Source organism: Dermacentor andersoni, chromosome 2, assembly GCF_023375885.2.
Source record: "Dermacentor andersoni chromosome 2, qqDerAnde1_hic_scaffold, whole genome shotgun sequence".
NCBI classification, from domain to species: Eukaryota; Metazoa; Arthropoda; class Arachnida; order Ixodida; family Ixodidae; genus Dermacentor; species Dermacentor andersoni.
The window spans coordinates 199,085,195-199,100,243 of record NC_092815.1 but is presented as its reverse complement, the minus strand read 5'-3'; the positions used below and the strand labels follow the sequence as shown (position 1 = coordinate 199,100,243).

Genomic DNA, 15,049 nt, shown 5'->3' with positions numbered 1-15,049 from the left:
AGATGGCGACTCCGTAACTCCTCGCCGCCAATTGCATTGCTAAGTACGGGGTCGCAGGATCAAATCCTCCCGGCTGCGGCGGCCGCATTTCGTTGGGGGGCGAACACCTACGTGTCCCATGCATTGGGGGCACGTTAAGATCCTCAGGTGGTCAAAATTATTTCGGAGTCTCCCACTACTTATGTTACGTGCATACACATCGCTTGTGCCCGCCATCACCTTTCCTCCATCTAATGTGCATAGAGTATGCGCACGGAAGCCACAACTGTCATTTCAGTATTTCTAATAGCAGTCTTTCTGAAGGGCATGGAACCATTATAGCTTTATCCGGTGGTATTATAGCTTTATATAGCGGGAAAACAAGTTGTCGCTTTGATGTGGGTAAAGTGGTTGACAATGCATAATAATGCGAATGGGGCATTACTTCCACTAATTTTTTTTCACGTACTCGCACGCGTGCACATAACATTTAATGCAGCAGCAAATTGGTACAAAGGAGCCTTTGTAGAAAAAGCAAAGCGTATTTCCAACTGGGGCTCTTTGATTAGAGAAAGATGTAAGGTGTCGTATTTGGCTTTGAGGTTGCCACTTCGTGTATCTGCATTGACAATACGATGTGTCGCGACATTGATTCAATGGCAGTCGCATTACCATCAACGTTCATCGTGGGGTGGGTTGTGCGGGAACATTTCTTGTTTAAAATTTGCAGCTGCACTCGGTAAGCTGCTCTGTGTGCCGCTTGTGCAAGTGGTTGTGCGACGCAGGCTGGCGACCAGCAGGCGTCGGCGTTCGGCGAGTGCTGCTTCCAGGCGGGAGACGTCAAGTGCACCATGGGCACAGGAACCTTCTTCAACGCCAACACGGCGGACCAGCCGCACGCGTCCACCGTGGGTGAGGACCCGGGCTGCGTCGGACGGACGTCGCTGCTCGTGTTTCACAGAACTCGTTGCTCGTGTCACGCAGCTGCCATAAGCTGTCCTTTCACTGCCTGTCCACAAAATGCGTATCTACAAAATGCAGTTGCACGAACAACTCGAGAAATCTTGAAGCCCAGTTAAACTATATTGCTAAGAACAAGTTGCGTTGGCTGTGGGCCGCAGATGGGAGTGAACCGCGCATGAGTGAGGCACTCGCGGTCACGTGCCACGAGACCTGCATGCACCATCCAGTCTAACGTGCGCGTACTGTTCAGCCGATGGGTCTACTGCTGCCATTGAAATTTTGTTGTCGTGCGCTGGCCTCAGACATGTTCGGCGTGCGTCCTCTGATTGATCGTCATCTTGGGTTTAACGTTCGAAAGTTGCACAGACACCGTAATTGAGGGCTCCGGCTTTAGCGACCTGGGGATCTTTAAAGTCTGTCTATAGACATTTTTCGAGGCGAGGTAGAACGTAGCCTCGAACTCTGCAATTTCACTGCTGCATCGCTTTCCCGGTCGCAGCGATGTGTGTGGACCGTCACGCTTCCTAGTGCCGTCTTGCAGGGACGGTAGTTTCATTGCAATTTGCTGTGGTTCTAACATGTTTTGTGTGTAATTATTGTTATGTAAGGTGACTCAAGGATAATAGCTACCTATGGGCTGCTTGTGGCTGGAAAGGTAGCTTCCGGACACTGAAGGTACCAGCAGCTGAACTCTGGGAAGTGCATTTTAAGCCGCGTCGTCATTTTCAGCTGTTTCAAATGGCAGTCAGTGCGCTAACCCATTTGACGGCATGCAGTATCAAGTTCAGCACGAGTTCAGTTCTGCTGCACTCATTTACCTGAAAACCTTGATGAGTAGCGCAAAAAATGTGGACCAAGAAAGACACAAGTACGCATGAGGGGCGCAAACTTCCAACTGTATTCCAGAAGCCATTACTGACGCTTATATATGCAGAACATCAACCCGTGCCGCACAAGTATCAGAGTATCGTTTTTGCAGTTAACACGAAAAGTTTGACAACTTGGAACTATCAATTGCCAACACACTAAAACCAGTCAACTCACACTTGCCGATTTCTTTATTAAAAAACGTGTGTGTGCACTCTCGAAATAGCCTAAGTAAAGCAAAGCTGGCAAGGGTGGGAATGTTCTTGCTATCGACAAAAACAATACTCTGTGAACCTTGTGTTGCACGGGCTTATGTTGTGCATTTATAAGCGTCTGTAACGGCTTCTACAACACAATTGGAAGTTTCTGCCCATCATGTGTACTTGTGTCTTTGTTGGTCCATGTTTTTTGCGCTACTCGTCAAGGTTTTCAGTTATGAACCAACTGGCCGAAACAGAAGTTTTATTGCACTCATTTCTTTGCAGTCTATATAGATGTCGTCTGGGACAGTTCCTAATACATCGCTTATGCAGTGTTCGAGGATATGGACGCACAGAGGGAAACATGACACAGCGCTGTGTCTTGTTTGCGTCTGCGGTAGCTTATTCTTGAACGCTGCAAAAGAAGTCATCAACAAGTTAACACTCCATTGTAACATTACGCTGATACGCAGCATTTATTTTTCCGAGGCATGGCAGTCTGCGCTTGAAATAAGTACTTTGAGATGTGTAGCTCAGCAAACCTCTGTTTCGTCGGATATTGTACACGGCGGCTGGGTGGACGACACAAAGATTTGGCCATAGCTTCAGAGGACCTGTAAGCGCTTCTGAAGCTAAATTCGCCTCGTTCAACTGACGCGAGCAGCGTATACGGTGCTTATACTAGAAGCCTGGCTAGGAAACTTTTTCCAAGCTGTCCAAACTTTCTGCTTAAGAATTATATCAGAAATACTGTGTTTTACTTTTCGTTATTTATTTGACAAACACTTTAAAGAATGGCTTGTCATGTTTCTGACTCAGTAACGTTCCTCAGTGCCATCACTATCTGGTTGTTCTTTTTCCTGTCTAATCGCTCGTGGGTGTGCTCAGTTGGGATAGGTTTGTTCTTACTGTGCACAAATCTTGGAACAGTGTTGAAGCGTTGCGCGAAATTACACGTTGCACAGGGAGACATTAAAGACAAGCGTTCACATCGCATTTAGTTTTATAGAACGTAATTATCCGCTTCACGAAAGCATCACTTCACATACATTGCTACGTGTGTGTTGGATGTGCATAATTTTTTCTTGATTCCTCGTTCCATAATCTTTTCACACATTTTAGTGACGTAATTTTCTTGTTATATTCGAGAACGGAAGCTTCCGTTTCCATTCTCGAATATAACAGTACTTCGGTTGCCCTCTGCAAGCCCTTCGAAGTGCTTGAATGCAGACTCAAAGGCGCTTCGACCTTGCGGCTGCCATGAATTGTACTAGTTATGATTTCGAATGGACCGTGTCTTTTGTTTATGTTTTACATAATTCCGGAATACTGCTTGAAGTTTCTTTACAATGCGAGTACAAGTAACAAAGTTTGACATCATTGACTGTATTCACAAAAATCTCTTATGTTAGAACTGTTTGTACCAAACATTCTCACCAATCCTGCCCCTGGACATTAGTCAAGGCCTCTGAAGGAAAAGAGCACCTACGAAAAAAAAAATTATTTGTGAATTCGGCACCTTGTCTTTTTTTTTTTACTGCGATCAAAATTAAAAACAGCCCGAGTATTCTTTGACTTGGCTCATAGTGTCGTCTGTTATCCTCGGACATCATAGTTGTGCTTGTTTACGCGTAGAAGTGCCTCTAATTTTTTATATGTGATTCCCACTGTTAACTACCAAAAATAAGAAAATATATTGTGTGCTATTTCATGTTCGAGTTTGCCTTGTTGTCATGACCACTGTAATTTAACTCCGTCTGCCGGCTACCTCACCTGCCTTATCTCTCCTGAGTACATGCATTAGCAATACAGAGCTGTAGGCGTGACGTTGACTGCCAAGGTGTGTAACAGAAAGGCACCTCAGTGTCCGCTGTATAGCACAAGCATATAGCAAAAACAGGAAGCTGCTTATGGCATATACCTCAAAGCGTAAGACTGCGCTTCTCCCACGCACCCCGTGACTATAGCGGTTTCCTGCTCAGGCATCTACCCCGTCGTTGGTTGGAAGACCGGCAACGGGGTGACCTACCTTGCTGAAGGCAGCAGCTTCGACACCGGCACCGTCGTCGACTGGGCCCAAGAAATGGGTGAGCAGAAAAGGCGGAAAGATCGCAACAATAAAAACGTTCCGGTTTCGCTGCGACATCATTCCACTGAGAGTAAAATCCTGCTTCCAGCTTCTAGTTCCAGGTGGTAGGGCTTCCCGGCCCCCGAACTCCAAAAGCGGTGGTGTGCTGAGATTTCGTGCAGCGCCTTACAGTGTGACAATTGTGACGTCTCGACAGCTCCTCGCACGCGTGTCACGGGCGACCTCACATTTCTCTCGCTTATCAAAGTGGCGTTTCTGTACCTCATATGTCTTACAAACTTGCGATTTCGTCTTTAGGTGGGCGCATCATGCAGGCGGACGAGGTGTCGCCAACGTCTTGTAGGCCTGGTTGCTTAGACCGTTTATTCGGCGCTTCCGTAGCATGTATATGCGCCAAAACTTATGCCCGGCTTGCAGCCGATTCGTTTCTGAACGTGCCTATATAGACCTCCGTGCTGGCCTCGCGTTCTCACTGGAGCTGATGGCAGCAGGGCTGCCACAAAGCAAATTGTTTTTTGTGCCTCGTTGCACCATTTTTAGGAAACAATGTTGTGAGGGAACGTGCCTGAAAACTGCTGCACGCTGAGAAGTTTCACACCGACCAGCCCTCGGATTTGTGTACGCCATGTGGAAGTCGTAATAAGTGCAATCGGCTAGAGGATGTTGATGAACTATTCGATGCCAATTCATTATCGGGCTGGTGATCGCGCAGAGCTAGGCCTGCACTAGCTTTGCCGGAAATTTTCAAAATTTATGTGATTTTTCTTAACGAAACTTGAATCTTCTAAATATAATGCCAACATCCATACGCAGCCATGCTGCATGGAAGAATAGCGAAGAGGGCGGAATCAGTGGCTGTTCTGTCGGTGCTAAGTTTTTGCCGACCACCGATCTTCCAGGATCTGACAGCGCACAGGTCGTTATTGGTCTTGAAGGGTTTGTAGCGCCAGCGACATCGACGGGATCGCCCTGGGAAAGAAGATGAGGTCAGGCAATGCCACGAGCGGCGCAGAAGTTTAATTGGCTTGGAGCCGAAGCAACGTCCGGATCACCAATTGTAGAGCACATAAGTGAGAGAGGGACAACTAGACGTTATTCCAGCACCGGAGATCAAACTCAACTGATCTTTTATTCCTTTGGTTCCCAGCGAATTAAGCTCCTGAGCCGCTCATGGCATCGCCTGACCTTGTCTTCTTTCCTAGGGCGATCCCGTCGATGTCGCTGGTGCTACAGGTACGCCATGCAGTGTTGCTGTACGGAAGAGCTCCTTCTGACTGCACCATTCAATATTACGTCTGGCAAGCCTAGCAGGCCCAACCCACTGTGTTATCGTATTATCCGTAGGGCTGGTATTCAGCAACGCGTCACGGCTACACGAGTATCGCTGAAAGTGGAGCCAATGCAAGGCGAAATGCTGGACCGACGGGGGCCCTATTTTTGGCCACGGCCGCGCTGGAACGCCAGCACTTTGACCTACATTGGCCCTATGTTCCACGGGTGAACCAGTGTGTTATAAGAAGGCGTTTGAGACATATGCGCCAGCAAAGCTGCATTCCAACGTTTCTTAGCAAGATGCGCTATTTAATCGACACCGCCTGCCGATCAATCGACTGATCGTTGGCATCAGCGTGGTGCCGGCGCTGTTCTCATGCTGAACTTGAAAAACTCTGTGTGAACAGCGTGTACAAAAAAAAAAAATTATGGGGTTTTACGTGCCAAAACCACTTTCTGATTATGAGGCACGCAGTAGTGGAGGACTCCGGAAATTTCGACCACCTGGGGTTCTTTACCGTGCACCTAAATCTAAGCACACGAGTGTTTTCGCATTTCGCCCCCATCGAAATGCGGCCGCTGTGGCCGGGATTCGATCCCGTGACCTTGTGCTCATCAGCCCAACACCATAGCCACTGAGCAACCACGGCGGGTGACAGCGTGTACGAGCAGTGTCTTTAGCAGCGTAAAGACGTGGTACTCGCTGTCAACTACAGAAGTACTGCAGTCTGTGACTCAAGCTGCAATTTTGGAATAACGAGCGCACAGAGCTTTGAAAGTTCTTGAGGAGTAGAATGGGCCCCGCACATCTCACTGCAATGCAAATATATGCTCTAATGAACAGTGGACTCTCTTCGCATTTTAGAGCGTTGATTTGAACTTTTTCAAGACCGCCTTAAAGGCGCAATGTTGCCTAAAATTTTGGTTGTGCGCGTTCGAGAACACCTAGTAGAGTTCTCTAGATGACGTTGCCTCTTGCGTGGCTAGGTATTTTTTCAGGGCTTTTGATTGAACCTGCGAGATGTTGGATAGAAGATGTCATAGCGCACTTTTGCACCAGGGTTGTAACACTGGCAAGTGGGTCTTCGAATGACGACACCTGCGCGTCGTCCACTATGGAAACAGATGAGAGTTTCAATAAGCCTCGCTTATCAGCCTTATGGCCGGCAGTGGTCGCTCTTTTCATATTCTCAGCAAAGTCCGGGATGTGGCTATGTCACCTGCGTTACATATCGGGGCTGGCCACCTGATTCTTTGTAGATGCACACAGGTTTGGCTTCTTTAGAACAGGAATAAGAAGCCTTTAGTCCAGGTGATCAAGCTTGTCATGACGTCTGAACGAAAGGAATTTTGCAGGATTGGCTCCAGGAGCACGGAGAAAAATGAGCCCTGTTGATAAAGGCTAGCTTATTGGTATTTCGTACAGTACTGCCCCGTGGTGTGCGCGAATTCTGCTTAAGAAATATCAAGGGAACACAAGTTTGCTTCGGTGCGTTTGGAAGCGAATATACTTCGAAGCTGGTGCTATGATGAGGATTTATAATAACGACATGCCTTGAGGAATGTTAGATATCATTACATAGTTCAAACTGCATTCAAAGATTGATTTAATTGTGCATATTTTCTCTAAATAATGTAATGATTGGGGCCCTGGCTAATTTAAGCTATTACGACGCCACTTCGGACTCCCTTAGCCAGGATTAATGTGCTGAAAATAAAGTAATGGTTAGAACGCTATTTGATTTAAGCTATAACGAAGCAACTTCAGACTCCCGTAGCCTGGAATAGTGTACTGAAGAGAATGTTACTAGTTCACAAAATTTTTAATTTACTCTTTTTGTCAACATTTTAGTCAGCCTTGACATAAGCATGTTGCTGTCGTGCTTTGAACGCATTCTACTCGCTACGCTCATCAATGCTGCATCTTATCTGCAGGCCTGATCAGGAACGCTGAGGAAAGCGCCGACGTCGCCGAATCTGTCGAGAGTAAGTATCAGCACGCGTTACCTGGTTGCATTTGTTTTCCAGAAGACAGTTGTTTTTCACTATAACCTGTACTATAACCCGCCCATACCAACTTCTTCTTGGCGAGTCCTTGAACTCAGGGATAGCTTTTGCGGTATAGTTCTAGGAAAATGTGCTTTGTTAGATATGGAGCCTGGCGGCCGCTGATGTGTGAAGACAATGTTTTGTGTCGATAGAATGCAATGCATGTTTCGCAGAGCGGACAGTATCCGACAGCTTTGAACATGAAACCCGTTCTGCACCAAAGTATGCTAGCTATTTCTCTGCACTGTCGTCTTTCTTGTCTTTGCATCAACTCGCCCAACTCGTATTGCCAGTTTGTACAGGACACGTACCGTCCATTGTGTAGCGTGTGCAGCATGCTGTAGTTTCTTCAGGACCTGTCTGGTGGCATTGGAGTACCACAGTTCACGCTCAACGAAATATTTCTCAATGAAAACGTGTCCAACTTGGTTGTGTAGTCCGTACTTGCAAATGGTCGCCTTAAGGGAAGACCACATTCCTCGCAAACACCAAATATTTATACACCTAAATCGATTCCCATGTGGAAGAGGAGGGGGAGGAAAAACTTTTATAAATAGAAAAACAACAGGCGGGTGGGCGAGGTCTCTGTAGTCCAGCACTCTGTTAGGTCTGCTCGCTGTCTTTGTCCTTTCTGTCATTCATAGCTGACCATTAGGACTAGTCTGAGTTATTCTGGCATTTCCAGACCATATGATAGTAGTGAGTTGGCCGCAGTGTCTGCACAGGGGGGTGTCGATTGTGGGGTTGATGGCGTGTAGCCTCGAGGGGTGTGGGAACGTGCTTGTTTGCAGTTGAAGGAAGAGGACTTCTTGTTCTTTCGACATGTGTCAGCACCTGGAGCATATGTGCGTCGGAATAGCATGTATTCTTTAGCGATGTCATTGAAAATAGTGAGAGGGTGGTGTACTCAGTCGTCATCCTCTAGTGGTGCCCGGTTGGCTAGATTTCGGGCGTATGCATGGCTGCTTGATTACTCCGAAGTGACGAATGGGCAGGCGTCCATATTATTGATAATTTTCTGGAGAGGTTTCTTTCTGGGAAGGATTCCGGGCTGTTATAAGTATCGCCATCTTGGAGATTCTTCCGGCCATGTATGTACGGCGCGCCGTTTGAGAGTCAGACGATGAAAATCTCGGCTTTTTGTCAGAGTGATGGCTAAAACGCAATCGCTGCCTTCTCCGCTTGGAGGGTGTGTTAGAGTGGGTTTTCGTTATGAGGGGGGTGGCGACGACTGCAGTTTTGGTGCACGTGTGCGCGTAGTCTGCAGCGTCCGTATACACTGCAATGCTGTAGTCCCCATATCGTTTCTCGAGTGTTTGGGCTCTGGCTTGTCTTCTCCCTTTGCGGTGTTGAGGGTTCATGTTCGGTGGAAGGGGGGGGGGGGGGTTCGTAGTGTTTATCACATGTCCATTGGGATGTCAGCCGTTGTGTCAATTGCTTGTGGGGGCGCCCAACCTAGATAACCTCATTGATTCGGATTTCACGTGACAAAAAAGAATTGTCCGAATTAACCAAATTGCATATTATCTAGAGCATCAAGAAAGCAATAAACAAGTGCTTACTATGCCAACACGCTTTTGTTTACTGAATGAATGAGCCAATCCTGTTTCTATTTTACATAAAAGCAGTGCGGAAGCTGCAGTTATCATCTCATGGCTGATTAGCGCTTGCAGCGGAGAAGGCCACGCGACTTCCTTCACAGCGCGACCTCGGTGTGCCTTTTCGTTTGAAGCACGCTTTTCACTATGGCGCGAAGGTCCCGATTATTTTTTCACCAGTGAGCTGGCGGTCATCTATTGCGATGTAGCCAGCATTCCTCATCCTTGTCAAAAATCTGTCAAAACAAGAGTGCTATTTGCCACAACTTCTGCGGACGACACCAACGGCCGCTGTCGATGCGATCATGGACGGCGACAACGCAGTCATGAAGGCGCTTGGCGAACGCGGTGCTATGCGCGGCAGTAAACGCAAGAATAAGGGCTTTAGAGGCACAAATAGGCACGACGCGTTCTGACGTTGCTCTCAAATCCTATTCACGCACAATTTCTATTGATGACTATGGCGATGTGGACTCTGCTGCTACGTTTTGGTGAATGCTAACGCCTTTTTTGTGGTATTGCGTCGCACATTTGCAGCGCTCCGGCGCCCGCCAATCTGTGAAAGATGTCCGAATTAACTGACGTGCGGCCAAGTACGTCAGTATTAACAAGTGTTTCATTGCTCTAAATATTACATGCGCCTTCCGGGACCAAAGGATGAGTCCATATTATCCGATTTTTTGAATTAACAATGGGCGAATTATTGAGGTTTTACTGTACATGCTGACCAGTTGCAATAGTGGATAGACACACTCTCTACGTAGTGAGGTGGGCTTCAGTCGATCCTGTTAAGGTGTTACACAGTCCAAGTGCTAGCCAACGGGGAGTTGATGTAACAGTGGGTAGAGCTAGGACTTTTCTTTAGCCCTTTCGGATGATTGTGTTTCTCTTCTGCCTTTCTCCCAGCTGAAGAATGGCATAGGGGGTGAGGTAGGTTATCCGAGAAACGTTGAAGGCTTCTACCAGACATGGCATGTCTCGTTGTTTCATGCCGTGTTTCTGATTGGCAATTCTTCGGAGCATTCTTTTTATTTGGAATGTCATTGCGTCTAGTTTTTGGATGAACTGTTTGTTTGCACAGTTTCCTTAGAAGGTGATCACTAGGACTTTGATGGTTAAGGTAGGTAGGATACTATGTCTGTCCAGCGAGAGCTGTATGTCCACTGCCGAGTTGTGTCGCCTCTTCTGCACGACTACTAGAGCTCAAATATTTTGGGGGCATTGGCTAGCTTGCACTGTTCTGCATACGCGTGGACTATGTTGGTGGCCTTTTGGAGGCGGTCCTGCAGTGTTCCTGCCCGCCCTTTGTGTATACATATGTGGAGGAATCCGCGTAATTTTTTTGTCTTTTAATGAAGAGTGTGGAAAATTACCTTCGTAGTCCTTCTTTGTTGAAGACATAGTCGGAAGGAATTGCCGCCAGCCAGCATCCCTCAGTATTTTCTAGGCGGGGTTGCACCAGTGCCGATGGAATACTCACCTACATCGCTGCTGTTTCGTTAATGGTAAAATGCATGTATGCTCGGTTAATGTTCTCCATCATCATGGTGCACCGCTGAAATCAGCAGTGGCGGTAGCCTGGGATGGCGGCCCGAAGTATGGCCATGACGCTTGTGAAACAAGTTCGTTTCATGTACTGCGCTACTTGTGTCGTTGCAGTACATCTGCGTGTAAAGTATTTCTAGCCTGTCTAAGGAAGCTAAAAGTTGTGATGAAGAATGAGGAAAAGCGCAGTTTTCCCTGAAGTTTTCCCTGCAGAGAAGTTTGAATACTGTTCAACGTTGCAATGTGCAGCTTGTCTCTTGTATACAGCACGCAACTGTTACTGAAAGGTTTGTGCACAACACAAAGCATACGCGAAAAAAGTGTGCAAGTTTCTGGAAGTGCAGTGATCCTTTTCATAATTGTCAGGCTAGCTTTCCGGCGAGGTGGTTTGTCCAAGTAATTGCTGTGTATTCATTGGGGCTAAGTGCGTGCACACGAAGAGTTTGCTTGTATTGTACATGGGAAATGTAGACGTGGCCCTCGTGACGAAACCATGCGCGAGCGACAGGCTCCAGCATGTTCAGCTAGCAATTCGTCCTCATTTGAATGATGACCCGTGTCCCCATTATTTGGATAAATCTGCAGTGCATAGAAGCGCACTTGCAAATCCCGAAAAAGGTCTATTCTGCAACTTTTCAAATGTAGCGCAAGTGCAAGAGATATTTTGAACACGAAGGTATTGAAATCATGGCCCGTAGAATCCCACAGGTGTCACGTTTTAAAGCTGCAACGTTGTGTAGCATGGCCGCAATTCTCCTATGGTAATTCTTCGTCATGATGTCTGTTTGCAGACTCGGCGGGGGTCTTCTTTATACCTGCGTTCAGTGGCCTCCAGGTTAGTGTTTCTTCAAATACTGTTTTTTGGTTGAGCAACTGTTTTCGAGCGTGTCTGTGCTGTCATGATACTTCTTACCCCTCTTTTAGGGTACACAAATATGATACTTGTCCTGTTGATATCCAGGCATTTCGTACAAGGTGGCAGCAAGAAGTTTCGGAGAGTCGATCCGTTTTCAAGAAAGTAATTTATTCATGCACATTCAAACACTGTCACCTTCTAAATAGTTTCAGCGCGCAACAATACATAGTTCCCAACCAATGTCCCCGCCAATTTGCAAATTTGTCCTGGAATCGTTTCCAGAACTAGTCGAGCACTTTCAATGGTTCGCGTTTGATTTCAGCAATCATGTCAAAACGTCAAATTTTAGCTGGGTTTTTTAATTTTGGGAGGAGAGTGATGTGGAGTGGGAGCCATCTCTGGCAGTAAGGAGCGTGTGGAACAGAAAACATGTTGTTCCCGGCGAGAGAATCGCTTGCGCGGGAGCTCTGGGACACGGTGCATTGTCGTCGTGCGGCGTTCAGATTCTTGCGCACCGCAGATCGGGCTGTTTTTGGCGAACAACCTCTTTAAGGCACGCTAAAGCTCGGCTGTAAAACTAGCTCTTCATGGTCTGGCCATTTGGCAGAAAATTCTGGTGCCCAATACTGTCAACATTCTGTCGACCCTTTTTGTCCTTTTTTTCGCACTTAAGTGCTTTGTGCTGCAGAAATTTTACACCATGGACTGTGAACGTCAAAAAGGCGATGAGCACGCGCATTGCGGAACGGAGGGCTTACCTAACCATTTTTGGGTCGCGGAGACGTTGGGCTTCTCCACTGCGAAGGCTGTTGCTCCGTGTCCTCGTCGTACCCGCGCACCCAAGTTTCGCTCCAAGTGGTGAGCCTCAAGGTGAAAGACTGGGGTCATTCGCCAGATTTGGATTCAACCCCTGGTGATTTTGCTGTCTTCCTAAAATTAGAAACCGAGCTCAGAGGTCACCATGTTGATACGATTGCTGAAATCAACCGCGAATCCCAGGAGATGCTTGGAGTCACGCAGGACGTACTTCCATGACTTACTCGCAAAATGGCGGAACCCTGGGAGCACTCTACGGCTGCGCAGGGGTCTATTTCAAAGGTGGCAGTGTTTGAACGTACAAGCAAGTTCAGTATGAGCTAGGCATGGGGTGCTTGTGGTTTAAAGGGCTCCAAATATGCACTGCAATGGCATTATACGAAAAATTGGTTTAATAAATACTAGTAATTTCAGCGGTGTATAAATCTGCAATTTGCGATATGATGGCGTTGCCATTCAGTCTTGATGCCCCATCAGCCACGGCGCCACGTTTCAGTTCTTATTGAATGCCACTGTACATAACTAAGTGACGTTTTGAAAACGGAGCTGTATTCTTAAAATGTCTTGATACCACCTCATGCATTGTAGAAATGCTTGTTCAGCCAAAGAATATGCGCGGCACCCGCGTTTAGCTGCCAAACGAAGGTAGGTAACTGGTGAGTTGTTAATCCACATTAACAGCTAGCACATGAACATGTATTACGATTATGAAACATGTGAAAAATAAATCTACAGAAGCCATTGACGATTAGTTTCAATGTAAACTAAATAGTCGAATGCTTCTAGAAAGCTATTGGCTTTACTAAAGGAATGACGCGCTGGAAAGCGAGTGGTTGTTGCAGTGAGGAAATTTAGGGAGCGGTTGAAGTTTCATTGAGTAATTCCGTTTAGTGCAGAGCCATTAACAAGCACATGTCTGGCGGTAGTGTAGGTTCCTATACATACACGCCGGTTCTTCACACGTGTGTTCTCATAGCCGCGCGAGTACCAAGTGGATGGCGAGAGCTATCATCCTCCCCCGCAGCCACTACCACGAGAGAGAGAGGTAGTGAGTCCTTCGCGAGAGCTCCACCTCTGCATATAAACATTCAGACGCCACAAAACGCTCGCGTCTCGTGCAACATCTCAAAGTTCGCGTTTCGCGAGAAACGTGCCCTTCGGGTCGGCGCCTTCGTATTTGTGGTGCAATTCTGACAACTACCGACCACGAGAACAGTTGAAAGGGTCAAATAATGCCATTCGCTTTAATCTAAGTACACTTTTTAGATTGTGGTAATAACCAATTGTTGTGCACTTGGGTGGGCTGGTATTGTTAATCCCGTTGTGTTCTTTTTTTTTTAAGTTTAACTGAGTTAAGGTAAACCAGCAGATATGGAAAGAAAAAGTCGCCCTGCAGCGAAGTTCGGTCTGCTGTTCGTGGTAACATTCACTGCATGCTACGCGGATCTAATGAGTGATCGCCACACTTCACTGACTCTTTGATTCCCTCAATTCAGTATCAGCCCCTCGAATTCTGTATACATTTAGAAACCTGTACATGGCCTGCTCGTACTGCTTGAAGAAAACACTGAGAAAGGCGAGTCGACAGCGGTTGATATCAAAGTTAAGACCATGTCTTCTTCGGTGCACTAGTGTATCGCATGGTTTGTTGCTTAGACAGCACTGTCTACAGCATCGAGCCATATTTACTGTTCTGTAAAGTCCCGGTCCTGGGCTTAGGCGTGCGCAGTTTGAATCAGCCTGCCTGGGTATTATTTCTTCATTTTTGTGCTAATTACACATTAATACTGCTCTGTACATAGCTACGCTAACTTCGTGCGTCTTTTCAGCTCGAAGCTTCATTTTGACCCCTTTTTTTGTTGACCTACGTGTCCTGCAAAGCCTCAGTCTAATTTCACGAGGCAAAGCTGGCCAGATGCCATGAACCTCAAATCCATCTGAAGTCACCAAAGAAGGCCTTGCCTTCAAAACTGCAACGATGCAGCTTGCATGCAAAATATAAGGCCGGTTGGCGGGCCATCTGCGAGGTAGCCTTTGCCAATAAAAGAGCTGAAAGCCTGGCTAGTTAGTCGTGATTCATGTTCAAACATGTCAGCCTGATCCGTACAGGGACAGCATAGACACACAAGCAGACAGCGCCGACTTGCAACTGAATCTTTATTACACAAAGCACTAACAACTGAGGAAGACGGGCATATGCAACAGCTATGAAACACACATGAAAGGCAGGTGCAAAGAAAGACGATGCGCCGCTGCCCACGCGAATATATATTGTAAGCGAGCATACTGAATTCTTTTGTATGTTTGTTTGTTTGGTCGGTTGGTTGGTAAGCCGGTTTATCTAGAGCTTCCATCGGGTGTTTTCATATTCCAGACGAAGAGGTGTCTGGGCCTAAATTATTGCTGGGCTGGAGAAGGGGAGTAGCGTAATGCATTGGAATTCTGTGGACGGTGGAGCGCTAGTGAAAGCTCGGTTTACACTGTTCACCACAGTGCTTAGGATTTGATTTATGATGTTTTTGCGTCATTCCCTGCCTGAACTACAGTGTAATGTTAAAAAGAACAACATGCACCCCATTCCCGTAGCTTGTAATTCGGAGAAAAGGCGTTTATTGATAGATGCATATATATAAATGATAAGAAAGGAAACTGCAGGACCCAATTTTTATTAGTCATATCTAAGAAGCCAACAAACAAAGACACCAAGGACAGCATAGGGGAAATTACTTGTATTTAATAACTGAAATGAAGCAAGTAATATAATAATGGAAATCAAAGCGGATGTAAAATACAACTGGCTGCAGTAGGGATACAA

General features: G+C 46.7%; 1 protein-coding gene across 1 annotated transcript in view; it reads left to right on the top strand.

Annotated features, from left to right (window-relative positions):
• LOC126540250 (glycerol kinase 5) overlaps positions 1-15,049 on the top strand; it is a 203,267-nt gene that overhangs the window by 161,198 nt on the left and 27,020 nt on the right. The window contains exons 11-14 of the mRNA XM_050187050.2: positions 765-891; positions 3,992-4,096; positions 7,306-7,356; positions 11,354-11,397. Of these exons, the coding sequence (XP_050043007.1) occupies positions 765-891; positions 3,992-4,096; positions 7,306-7,356; positions 11,354-11,397 (327 nt within the window). The remainder of the gene's footprint in view (positions 1-764; positions 892-3,991; positions 4,097-7,305; positions 7,357-11,353; positions 11,398-15,049) is intronic.